The sequence below is a fragment of the Hyperolius riggenbachi genome, chromosome 11 (assembly GCF_040937935.1).
Source record: "Hyperolius riggenbachi isolate aHypRig1 chromosome 11, aHypRig1.pri, whole genome shotgun sequence".
Lineage (NCBI taxonomy): Eukaryota > Metazoa > Chordata > Amphibia > Anura > Hyperoliidae > Hyperolius > Hyperolius riggenbachi.
In genome coordinates this window covers 28182082-28194235 of record NC_090656.1, presented here as the reverse complement: position 1 = coordinate 28194235, position 12154 = coordinate 28182082, and the positions used below count along the sequence as shown (strand labels likewise).

Sequence of the window (12154 nt, the reverse complement as noted above, 5' to 3'; positions counted from 1 at the left end):
AATCCCTGGATCAGCTCGCCCGGAAATTGCCTAGCGATTCTGAACCTCCCTCCCCCCACCCCCCAAAACACACACACACACACACACACACACACCCTTAATAATAGTAATTTTTTTGTGTTTTTCTTTTTTGTATTTTTTTTTGTATTTTTGGTTTTAAACTAACCCCAACCTCCCCACCCCCCATTTTTCCCTAACTATAAAAGTATATGTTTTTTTTGTTCTTCATTGGAGCAGGACGCCTTAATGATGGTCTGTCTGTAAATCAAAAAGAGGGACAATAAAGTTAGTAAGAGACCATGGATATTGTATATAATCAGAAGATGGCTTACCTAGGCGGTCCTGGTGGCACTGCAGGTGAAGAAGCGTCTCACCCGTCTCCAAGCCCTGGCGCATCTGAAAAAGAAAGAATAAGGTTGCGTCACATTAGGGAATAAGGACACATGTCAGGGATGAGCTCCTAATCTTCCCGCCCCGTGCTGCTTCACCCCCCACTGACCTCTATGTCACTGTCAATGGCACAATCATTCATCCAACCACACAAGCCCGCTGCCTGGGTGTCACCCTTGACTCGGCCCTCTCCTTCACCTCCCACATCCAAACCGTAGCTAGAGCCTGCTATTTCCACTTACGCAACATCTCCAAGATCCGGCCTTTCCTGACCCCAGACACTACCAAACTCCTTGTCCATGCCCTCATCATCTCCCGCCTGGACTACTGCAACTCCCTCTTGTCAGGCCTTCCTCAAAACCGCATCGCCCCCCTAAAATCCATCATGAACGCAGCAGCCAGACTCATCTACTCCTCCCACCGCTCTGTCTCCACAACTCCCCTACGCAAATCCCTTCATTGGCTTCCAATTCACTTCAGAATCAGCTTCAAGATCCTATGTTTGGCATACAAATCCTTACACAAGTCCTGCCCAACCTACATCTCTGACCTGGTCAGCAGATATACACCTGCCGCCCACTTCGCTCCTCCAACGACCTCCTCTTAACCACCCCACGCATCTCGCACTCCCATGCCAGACTGCAGGACTTCACTAGAGCTGCCCCTATCCTGTGGAACTCTCTCCCGCTGCCCATCAGGCTCGCTCCCACCTTCAACACCTTTAAAAAAGCACTCAAAACTCACGTCTTCAAGGAGGCCTACATCAACTCGACACTACCCTAATCCTTTCTGCCAATAACTTCTTGATGCACCGACTCCTTTTGTGTCACCAGCCCCTCCCTCTAGATTGTAAGCCTTTGGCAGGGCCCTCTTCCCTTGTGTATCATACTTGACTGTGTGCACTTTACCCAGAATTTGGAACTGGTAATTTTTCACCACTACCATTCCAGTTTATGATCTGGCATTGTACTATTATCTGCATTGTGTTGTGTATCTTATTGCTATTACCTGTATTGTTGTATCTATGGTCTGTTACCTGTATTGTTCTGTCAACCCTGTTATCATTGTCTGTAAGCCTATTTATTGTACAGCGCTGCGTAATATGTTGGCGCTATATAAATCTAATAAATAATAATAATAATAATAATATGCCCCAGATACAAAGCTAACAACACCAATGACTTTCTGAAGCCTATAAAAAGTACATCAGTCCCCTTAGTGGGTACAGAGCGCAGGATGATGTGTGTACCTGAAATCTCTGCTTTCTTTCTATTCTGCAGGCTGAATCGGCTGAGCCCGCCGCATCTTCCACCTCGCCGCTGTGTGTGTATGTATGTGTGTGTATAATATATAAATGTGCTGTAATGTGCATTTATACAGTACCTGTCCTGTGACCGTCTGTCTGCCGCCTCTCTGCAATTATCTGCATACACGCTGCTGGTGTGTGACGTCACACACCGGCGTGCTATGCGCTGGCAGCGTGTATGCGGGTAATTGCAGAGCGGCAGAAGACGGACGGCCACCATGACACAGACCAGGTAATATATAAATGCATATTACAGCACATTTACATATTACACACACTTGTACACATTCCGGGAACAACGCCAGTGGTTTCGTCACTTGTCCTGATATCGCTGCCGGTTACCACTGGGACCCGATAAAGCATGTCGGCCCTACATCTTGCAGCATGTCCGATCGACTCATGGCCAATTTTCAACAAGAGGTTGGTCGCATTGTCGGTTGGGCATGCAATTGGCGGCACCAATTTTCATCTGATTTCGATTATAATAATCGAATCGGATGGTTAATCGTCCGCCAAGTTGTCTGATGTATGGTCCACCTTTAGACAGGATGCGCTTTGAGTCCTATGGGAGAAAAGCGCTTTACAAATGTTATTGTATTATTGTATTATAGCTTTTCAGGGACACAAAAAGCAGATTTCAGTGATCTTTGGAAGCAATTTAAATGCGAAGCAAAAAATATTTGAAAATTAATTACAGTAATTAAAGTTGGGGAACAGTTTTATTGAATTCTTCACTTAGTTCTTTAAATTAGGATGGAAAAAAATAACATATCCATTAAATGTGACTTGTCACCCTTCTGGCAGGTTTCATGTAGACAGCTAAAAAGCCCCCACTACAAAGTGATGCGAATGCGGCTACCTCCTGATGCGGAAGTGTATTGGAGGAGATGGGAAGCGGATGCGGCCGTGCGAGAAGCATGCTGCAGATTCTCCGATCGCTCCGCACAACATGCATGCAGCGGAAACTCTCCCATCGCTGTGCATGTGTTTCAGGACACCTGCGGTGCTATGCGGCTATGTAGCGGCATCGCACCGCTCCTAGTGGAAACGAGCCCTCAGAGTCTTCCTGTACTGTCCCTGATCATTCCAGTCAGGAATAGCATGCAGGAGGAGGAGCTTATCACAACCCATTTGCATAGTGGTAGTGCCTTCAGCAGAGGTCACCCACTGTGGACCGACTCTCCACACTGATCAGTAGTGGTCAGTGTTGCTCTTTGACATGCACTTTGCTATAGGAGCCCAACTGTGTACTGAACACAATCAGACTGGGAAGGTAGAACTGAGGTGGAGGTGATATGATGGCTGGGCAGTCATAAGCCATAGATTTAATTCTGATCTATCAGGAAGTGACATCACAAGGAGGGAGCCTATAGGAAGCGCTACAGATGGCCACACCTATAGACAGGTTACAGGACAACTTACCTTGCTCTCAGAGTCCTCCGCGGAGCTGGTGTTGGCTCTGCCGGTGGGGCCTCCGGTGGTGATCCCTCTGCTGGTCCTGGAGTGGGTGGCCTGGAAATGGAAAACAGAGATAAGTGTAAGAAATCTGTGGAAATCTTCAATGGATATAATACAATTCTTATCCTGTCTAACCGGCTGGTGGGCAGATCCCATACATGGACACCAAATGGTCAATAAGATGCTAATTATTCTTGCATGCATATTTAATATAAATTGTATGCAGCTTGGAATTGGGCCAATCAAAAATGACAGGAAGAACATTTGTTTTACCCAGTTCCAAGTTGCATGAAATTTTGCATGCAAGCCGGAATTGTATGCATTTCAGTCATTTCTTGTGATTGGCTCCCATTGTTATCCTACACCTGCATCCATTTTATAAACTAACCATCAAAGTCCATAATCATTAGTAGCAAGTATTGGAGAATTACTTACCGGTCCTCTGCAGCTGGTGGCTGGTTGTCCTCTGCAGCTGGTGGCAGGATGTCCTCTGCAGCTGGTGGCGGTGGCTCGATGTCCTCTGCAGCTGGTGGCGGTGGCTCGATGTCCTCTGCAGCTGGTGGCGGTGGTGGCTGGACGCAACTGCAGGAAAAGTGAAAGAGAACTATTAGTCACACAGTAAATACTTTGTAGGGCTAAAGAAGGAAGAAATAGCTTGTAATATGTTTATTCTCAAGAAACAGCAAGGAGATACATATATGTAAAGACTCCTGCAAGTACTTACGGTTCAGCGCTTCCATTCACTTGTTTGGCTAATAAAGTACTTACATTGGATCCTCGATGTAGTCGTCTCGGATCCTGCAAAAAATGATAAGAAATAGCAGGAATTAATATTTGTATTATTTATTGGATTATATAGCGCCAACATATAACTCTGTGCTGATGCTAAATCACCTCCTTCCTCTAGTGCAAGGAGCTATAGACCCTCCGGACCACCCCCACCAGTCCTTTCCCCGATCCACCATGTCCCCCTCCAGCACCAAGGAAATAATGAGCTGCTGGGGGGACAGGGATGATTGGGGGAAAGTATTGGAAAGGCTTAAAAGAGGCACTTTTTTGTAATGCATTTCTGCAGTAAAGTAAAGACTGAATTGCTGTACTGTGAATTCTAATGTTCACCACTAGAGGGGCCCGGGGAGACCGCGTTCAGTCATGGAAGACCCCAACACCTAGGCAAGGGCGTAGCAATAGTCATAGCAGCTGCTATGGGGCCCTGGAGCAGAGGGGGCCCAGGTGGTACTTGATGAGATTTGCATTCTCATGTTGTAGATCACATGAGAATGCAAATCTCCCAGTTACCTCATATCCATTGGGGAGAGGTAGATGGTCATATCCATAGGGGAGAGGTAGGTGGTCATATCCATAGGGTAGAGGTAAGTGGTCATATCCATAGGGGAGAGGTAGGTGGTCATATCCATAGGGTAGAGGTAAGTGGTCATGTCCATAGGGTAGAGGTAGATGGTCATATCCATAGGGGAGAGGTAGGTGGTCATATCCATAGGGTAGAGGTAAGTGGTCATATCCATAGGGTAGAGGTAAGTGGTCATATCCATAGGGGAGAGGTAGGTGGTCATATCCATATGGGAGAGGTAGGTGGTCATATCCATAGGGTAGAGGTAAGTGGTCATATCCATAGGGGAGAGGTAGGTGGTCATATCCATAGGGTAGAGGTAAGTGGTCATATCCATAGGGTAGAGGTAGGTGGTCATATCCATAGGGTAGAGGTAAGTGGTCATATCCATAGGGGGAGAGGTAGGTGGCATTTCCCAAGTATGCCTACATTTTATGGCCCCATGAAAGTTTTGCTATGGGGCCCCATAATGTCTAGCTACACCACTGCACCTGGGCATTCCCTACCTAAATACCTCCTTGTATCACTGAGGGTCCAAAGGAAAGAGGTGTGTCTGCCATCCCCAGTGCTAATGGGGGAAATCGTGGAACTGCTTGTGTATTGCTGTGTATTGTGTATATAGTAATACTCACCTCTTCACCACTTTCCTCCAGGCATCTTCCTCGTCGTCTCTATAAAAGGAAACAAATATAAAATGAGGTTACAATCCTTGTACAGCAATCTAATGCAGGTCAGACTATAAGATTCAGGTAATACTTACGTGAGGGGGGGCACCGGGTGCATCTCCATGGCAAATATGAGGTCAGCAGCCACGGCGGTAATGATCCTAGGAAATAAGACAAAGGGCGAGGCGTAACTTTTTATGTTATTGATGAATAAACTCAAAGGTAATACTTACACAGCAACTCAAGAATGGAAAGCAGTCCGGATAAGCGGCTGGAGGCTGCAATGTAATACATGTAATGGAGACACGTGACTACAGGGCCAGCTTATAGCATGGCAGTTGTTATAGAGCATTAGTAGGGGGTCTCTTTCACACCATCCCTGTATATCTCCATGGTTATACAATGTCATGTAGAACAGGTAGGTGATTGGACACGCTGTTGTCTATAAAATGTCCCAGAGAGCTGATTGGTCAGTGGTAATACTTACCCCCACAGGTTCTCGGGTGTTGGGGTCTGCATGTCTTCGTAAGATCTGCAGGGAATAAAGCAGACATAATCTCAGCATACAAGGAAAAGACAACCAAATGCATCTTACAAGTATTGCCTGTGTGTGTCCCGCCCATCTGACTACACACGTATCTGACAACCAACTGCATCTTACAAGTATTGCCTGTGTGTGTCCCGCCCATCTGACTGTACACATATCTGACAACTAACTGCATCTTACAAGTATTGCCTGTGTGTGTCCCGCCCATCTGACTGCACACGTATCTGACAACCAACTGCATCTTACAAGTATTGCCTGTGTGTGTCCCGCCCATCTGACTGGACACGTATCTGACAACTAACTGCATCTTACAAGTATTGGCTGTGTGTGTCCCGCCCATCTGACTGCACACGTATCTGACAACCAACTGCATCTTACAAGTATTGCCTGTGTGTCCCACCCATCTGACTGCACACGTATCTGACAACCAACTGCATCTTACAAGTATTGCCTGTGTGTGTCCCGCAGATCTGACTGCACACGTATCTGACAACCAACTGCATCTTACAAGTATTGCCTGTGTGTGTCCCGCCCATCTGACTGCACACGTATCTGACAACCAACTGCATCTTACAAGTATTGCCTGTGTGTCCCACCCATCTGACTGCACACGTATCTGACAACCAACTGCATCTTACAAGTATTGCCTGTGTGTCCCACCCATCTGACTGCACACGTATCTGACAACCAACTGCATCTTACAAGTATTGCCTGTGTGTGTCCCGCCCATCTGACTGTACACATATCTGACAACTAACTGCATCTTACAAGTATTGCCTGTGTGTGTCCCGCCCATCTGACTGTACACATATCTGACAACCAACTACATCTTACAAGTATTGCCTGTGTGTGTCCCGCCCATCTGACTGGACACGTATCTGACAACTAACTGCATCTTACAAGTATTGGCTGTGTGTGTCCCGCCCATCTGACTGCACACGTATCTGACAACCAACTGCATCTTACAAGTATTGCCTGTGTGTCCCACCCATCTGACTGCACACGTATCTGACAACCAACTGCATCTTACAAGTATTGCCTGTGTGTGTCCCGCAGATCTGACTGCACACGTATCTGACAACCAACTGCATCTTACAAGTATTGCCTGTGTGTGTCCCGCCCATCTGACTGTACACATATCTGACAACTAACTGCATCTTACAAGTATTGCCTGTGTGTGTCCCGCCCATCTGACTGCACACGTATCTGACAACTAACTGCATCCAGTCTACACAGACTATCATGGAATCTTGATGCAGCCCCCTCCTGTCATGTCACCACCCCCTCCCATTAGAGTGTAAGCCTTTGGCAGGGCCCTTCCTCCTTGTGTATCCTATCTGATTGTGCATTCTGCTCATCGATTAACATGAACTTGCATTACTCAGACTACTACTTTAGTGCATGATCTGGCATGTGTGTCTTATTGCTTATTCCTGTATTGTGTTGTCTGTAACCCCTATTATCAATGTCTGCAACCTAATTTATTGTACAGTGCTGCCTAATGTTGGTGCTATATAAATGCAATAAACAACAATAATTAAATACTTACGGCATCGGTCCATGGTTTCTGGTCAGGCGGTTCTGTACGATGGCCAGGCCAATCCTAAGGAATACAGGAGACAGAATGATTACATGAGCCATCATATTATCATAACAGATCTGTATATAGTCAGATCTGAGCAGTATTAGTGACCTCGGCCTCATCCTGTAATGAAGTGATGTGTGATGATTTCATATGTTCACCTTCCCACAATAACATTACACATACAGTAAAAACATTTTATAAACAAAAAGTGAATAGTAGATGTGATACTCACTCCACACTTGGTTCGTCCAGGATGTCCCTGATGTAGAGGGCGGAGCCAAGCGAGTAGCAAGGTAGCTAAGGGATGAAAGAGAGAATAATGAGCTATCTTTGCTTGAAATGGGACTCTGACATGTTTTAAACATGTACAACAGCAATCTTTCCACCTCTGAACAATACGGGAACGCAAGTCAGTGACGGTGAGAAAACTGCTATCAGTAGTCTATGATAATGGCCTCAATTCACTACGATCATGCTGGCGATAATAAGGCAAGAGAAAACTTGCTACAAACAGTGAGAGAGTTAGCTTATCTCTTCATTCCTTAAGTTACCTCCTCTGTAGTTAAAGGGACACTATGGCGAAAAATTGTAAAATTTAAAATATGTGCAAACATAGACAAATAAGAAGTACGTTTTTTCCAGAGTAAAATGAGCTATAAATTACTTTTCTCCTATGTTGCTGTCACTTACAGTAGGCAGTAGAAATCTGACAGAAGTGACAGGTTTTGGACTAGTCCATCTCTTCATAGGGAATTCTCAGCAAAGCTTTTATTCTTTATAAAGATGTTCCCTAAAAAGGATTTAAACAATGATGCTGTCCAGCTTCCCTGCTCGCTACACAGTTTTTTTGGCAGTTAGAGTAACTGCCATTCACTAAGTGCTTTCAAAAATAAATAAATCCCTGAGAATCCCCTATGAAGAGATGGGCTAGTCCAAAACCTCTCACTTCTGTCAGATTTCTACTGCCTACTGTAAGTGACAGCAACATACTCACTAAGCCATCATTAGCAGAAGCCGTCACTAGGGAAAGCCACGCAGGAGAGGAGAGGTCTGCTGATCGGCGCAGGAATCGCTGGTGAGGTGAGCTGATGCTGCCACTAATTATCCTTACACAGGGCCAGTGAAGGAGACATACAGGAACCAGAGGACCACATGGGGGGGGGGGGGGGGGGGGGGGAAGGGGGACAGGTGGACCACTCAGAGGTACAGGAGGGAAGACAGGGAGAACCAGAGGACAACGCAGGGGAATAGAGGGGGACACAGGGACAGGAGGACACGGGGTAAAGGAGGACACAGAGGGACAGAAGAGGATACATGGAACATGGACGCATCAGGTTTAGTATATATATTAGAACGCATGTATATCACACATATGTTTATACTATAAGTGAAAATAAACAGGTAAAACTCAAAAATTTTGACTATCGTGCAAAAATCCATTCATTTCAGTCATTCAACGTAAAAGGTGAAACTGATACATGACATAAGAACCCATTGCAGGTGTTTTGGATGAATTAGCTGATTAGAGTCTGACACTTTGAACCTAGAATATGGAACATTTTCACACTATTCTAATGGTCTGAGATTTAGATTTTGGGGTTTTCATAAGCTGTAAGCCATAATCATCAAAATGATAACAAATAAAGGCTTAACATATCTCGCTTTGCATATAACGGGTCTATTTCATATATTAGTTTAACTTTTTAAGTTAAATTACTGACATAAATTAACTTTTGAGCGATATTCTAATTTTTCGAGTTGCACCTGTAGGCTTTGTAGACAAAGAAAAATGACTTACAGCTCGTCTCTTTCAAGGCCTGAAAATAAAAGAGAGAACATGAGTGAGATTATTCAGAAATATCAGGCACAGAATAGTTTGAGTATTGTAGGCTTTGTGGCATAAGCTGGTCCTCCCCTATAGTAATAATAGTGTCCTGCACTGACTACACGATTGTCGTCACCAGGGCAAGGACAAGGTCCCCCCATTCAATTGTGCTCACCCCACTATAGGTAAGAAATTCACCTGCAATAATAAAAAGCAACTACCCCTTTCCCCAAGTATAGGTAGCCAGATGTGCCTCCAGTATTATGTCACGATAAAATGAAAAAAGAATGCTGCGCTGCCCCATGGCGGATTTTAATAGACCGCCAGTAGGGTTAAGTACCCTTTCTCCTCAGTATAGATAGCAGATGTTCCCCCAGTATTAGGTAGCCCCCTCCTCACTATAGATATCAGATGTGCCCCCAGTATTAGGTAGCCCTCTCCTCACTATAGATATCAGATGTGCCCCCAGTATTAGGTAGCCCCCTCCTCAGTATAGATAGCAGATGTGCCCCAGTATTAGGTAGCCCCCTCCTCAGTATAGATATCAGATGTGCCCCCAGTATTAGGTAGCCCCCTCCTCAGTATAGATAGCAGATGTGCCCCCAGTATTAGGTAGCCCCCTCCTCGGTATGGATAGTAGATTTGAGTAAACTCTCGATCATACTCCAATTGTAGCTCTGCCATTACCGTTGCTGGTCCTGTGTGTGTACAAGACTCATACTTACAGTCCAGATATCCGCCATTTTCAAAATCAGGACTGAAAAGAGAAAAGTGGAAAGACACAAATTAGTATTTCATGTTATTACATTATATTCAACAACGACAACAACTTTCATCCATTCCTCACATGCCATGTCGGGTGTACTTACTGAGTCACTGTCTGAAACCTCACGGTCCTCACTGTAATGAGAGAAACAAAAACTGTGTCAGATACGAAAGAGTAAAGTAACACAAATAGCAATACTAGGGAGCCTCTGTGGCCCTCCGTCACCCCCCTCCCCAGATAGTATTAGGTAGGTTCTATGGTCTCTTGTTACATCCCTCCTCCCAGGTAGCAGCATTAGGTAGCCTTTGTGGCCCCCTCCATCACCCCCACCCCATACAGTAGTATTAGGTAGCACTTGTGCCCCTTATCATTCCAAATTATAGTATCAGAAAGCTTTGGGTTTTCCCACCCCGATAGTAGTAGTAAGTCATTTTTGGCCCACTCTTAATGCCCAGATAGTTGTATTAGGTAACCTTTTAAGCCCCCCCCCCCATAGTAGTATTCAGTATCCTTTGTTACACCCCCTCCATAGTAGTATTTAGTATCCTTTGTACACCCCCTCCATAGTAGTAGTAGTAGTATTAGTATTTATATAGCTCAACATCTTCCGCAGCGCTGTACAGAGTATATATAGTCTTGTCACTAACTGTCCCTCGAAGGAGCTCACATTCTAGTCCCTACCACAGTCATATGTCTATATATCGTGTAGTATATAGTAGGGTTAGGTAGCCTTCATGCACCGCCCCATAGTAGTATTAGGTAGTCTTTGTGCACCCCCCCATAGTAGTATAAGGTAGCCTTCATGCACTTCCCATAGTAGTATTAGGTAGTCTTCATGCCCCCCCCCCCCATAGTAGTATTAGGTAGTCTTCATGCCCCCCCCCCCCCCCATAGTAGTATTAGGTAGCCTTCATGCACCGCCCCATAGTAGTATTAGGTAGTCTTTGTGCACCCCCCATAGTAGTATTAGGTAGCCTTCATGCACTTCCCATAGTAGTATTAGGTAGTCTTCATGCCCCCCCCCCCCCATAGTAGTATTAGGTAGCCTTCATGCACCCCCCATAGTAGTATTAGGTAGTCTTTGTGCACCACCCATAGTAGTATTAGGTAGCCTTTATGCACCACCATAGTAGTATTAGGTAGTCTTCAAGCCCCCCTCCCATAGTAGTATTAGGTAGCCTTCATGCACCCCCCATAGTAGTATTAGGTAGCCTTCATGCACCCCCCATAGTAGTATTAGGTAGTCTTCATGCCCCCCTCCCCCCATAGTAGTATTAAGTAGGCTTCATGCACCCCCCCATAGTAGTATTAGGTAGTCTTTGTGCACCACCCATAGTAGTATTAGGTAGCCTTCATGCACCCCCATAGTAATATTAGGTAGTCTTCATGCCCCCCCTCCCCCCATAGTAGTATTAAGTAGCCTACATGCACCCCCCCCCTATAGTAGTATTAGGTAGTCTTTGTGCACCACCCATAGTAGTATTAGGAAGCCTTTGTGTACCGCCCATAGTAGTATTAGTAGTCTCTGTGCACCCCCCATAGTAGTATTAGGTAGTCTCTGTGCACCCCCCATAGTAGTATTAGGTAGTCTCTGTGCATCCCCCATAGTAGTATTAGGTAGTCTCTGTGCACCGCCCATAGTAGTATTAGGTAGTCTCTGTGCACTGCCCATAGTAGTATTAGTAGTCTCTGTGCACCGCCCATAGTAGTATTAGTAGTCTTTGTGCACCGCCCATAGTAGTATTAGGTAGTCTCTGTGCACCCCCCATAGTAGTATTAGGTAGTCTCTGTGCACCGCCCATAGTAGTATTAGTAGTCTTTGTGCACCCCCCATAGTAGTATTAGGTAGTCTCTGTGCAACCCCATAGTAGTATTAGGTAGTCTCTGTGCACCCCCCCATATTAGTATTAGGTAGTCTCTGTGCACCGCCCATAGTAGTATTAGGTAGTCTCTGTGCACCCCCCATAGTAGTATTAGGTAGTCTCTGTGCACCCCCCATGGTTATACTCACATGTCTATATCAAGGTCTATAAGAGAAAAAAAAACAGGTAAGTAAATTCACCGACTACTGCCGCTCTATATGGACATCAATCTATTACCTCTATATAAAGACACTATTGTGGAGAGACGCTGCACATGTATTGATATACTTACACAATTTGCAGGCTAGTGTCCGAATGATCCACTGTGTGGATTGGAAACTCCCTATATAAGAAAGAAAGCAAGATATTAGCTATTGCTAATGTTACAGGAGGGGTTAC

The 12154-nt window shown here is 45.2% G+C and overlaps 1 protein-coding gene and 1 long non-coding RNA gene across 2 annotated transcripts; both read right to left on the bottom strand.

The window, feature by feature from the left end:
• Positions 1-205: 205 nt before the first annotated feature.
• Positions 206-7560, bottom strand: LOC137538142 (tropomyosin-1, isoforms 33/34-like). The gene is made up of 9 exons (XM_068260164.1): positions 7535-7560; positions 7267-7320; positions 5658-5702; positions 5266-5331; positions 5138-5176; positions 3923-3952; positions 3590-3736; positions 3119-3208; positions 206-396 (listed from the first exon to the last, which is right to left on the bottom strand). The coding sequence occupies exons 2-9, from the start codon at positions 7269-7271 to the stop codon at positions 333-335; spliced, it is 486 nt and encodes a 161-aa protein (XP_068116265.1). The 5' UTR covers positions 7272-7320; positions 7535-7560; the 3' UTR covers positions 206-332.
• A 2436-nt stretch (positions 7561-9996) lies between these two features.
• LOC137538950 (uncharacterized) lies at positions 9997-12098 on the bottom strand. The gene is made up of 3 exons (XR_011024905.1): positions 12048-12098; positions 11905-11920; positions 9997-10027 (listed from the first exon to the last, which is right to left on the bottom strand). It is a non-coding gene; the product is annotated as an uncharacterized lncRNA (long non-coding RNA).
• Between the last annotated feature and the right edge of the window lie 56 nt (positions 12099-12154).

Bases quoted from the DNA above. Each gene is read 5' to 3' on its own strand.
- LOC137538142 (XM_068260164.1), bottom strand. The intron at 5,332-5,657 runs GTAAGTATTACC...CTTATTTCCTAG, and splicing joins ACACCCGAGAACCTGTGGGG to GATCATTACCGCCGTGGCTG. The intron at 3,953-5,137 runs GTGAGTATTACT...CATTTTTTGCAG, and splicing joins TGGAGGAAAGTGGTGAAGAG to GATCCGAGACGACTACATCG.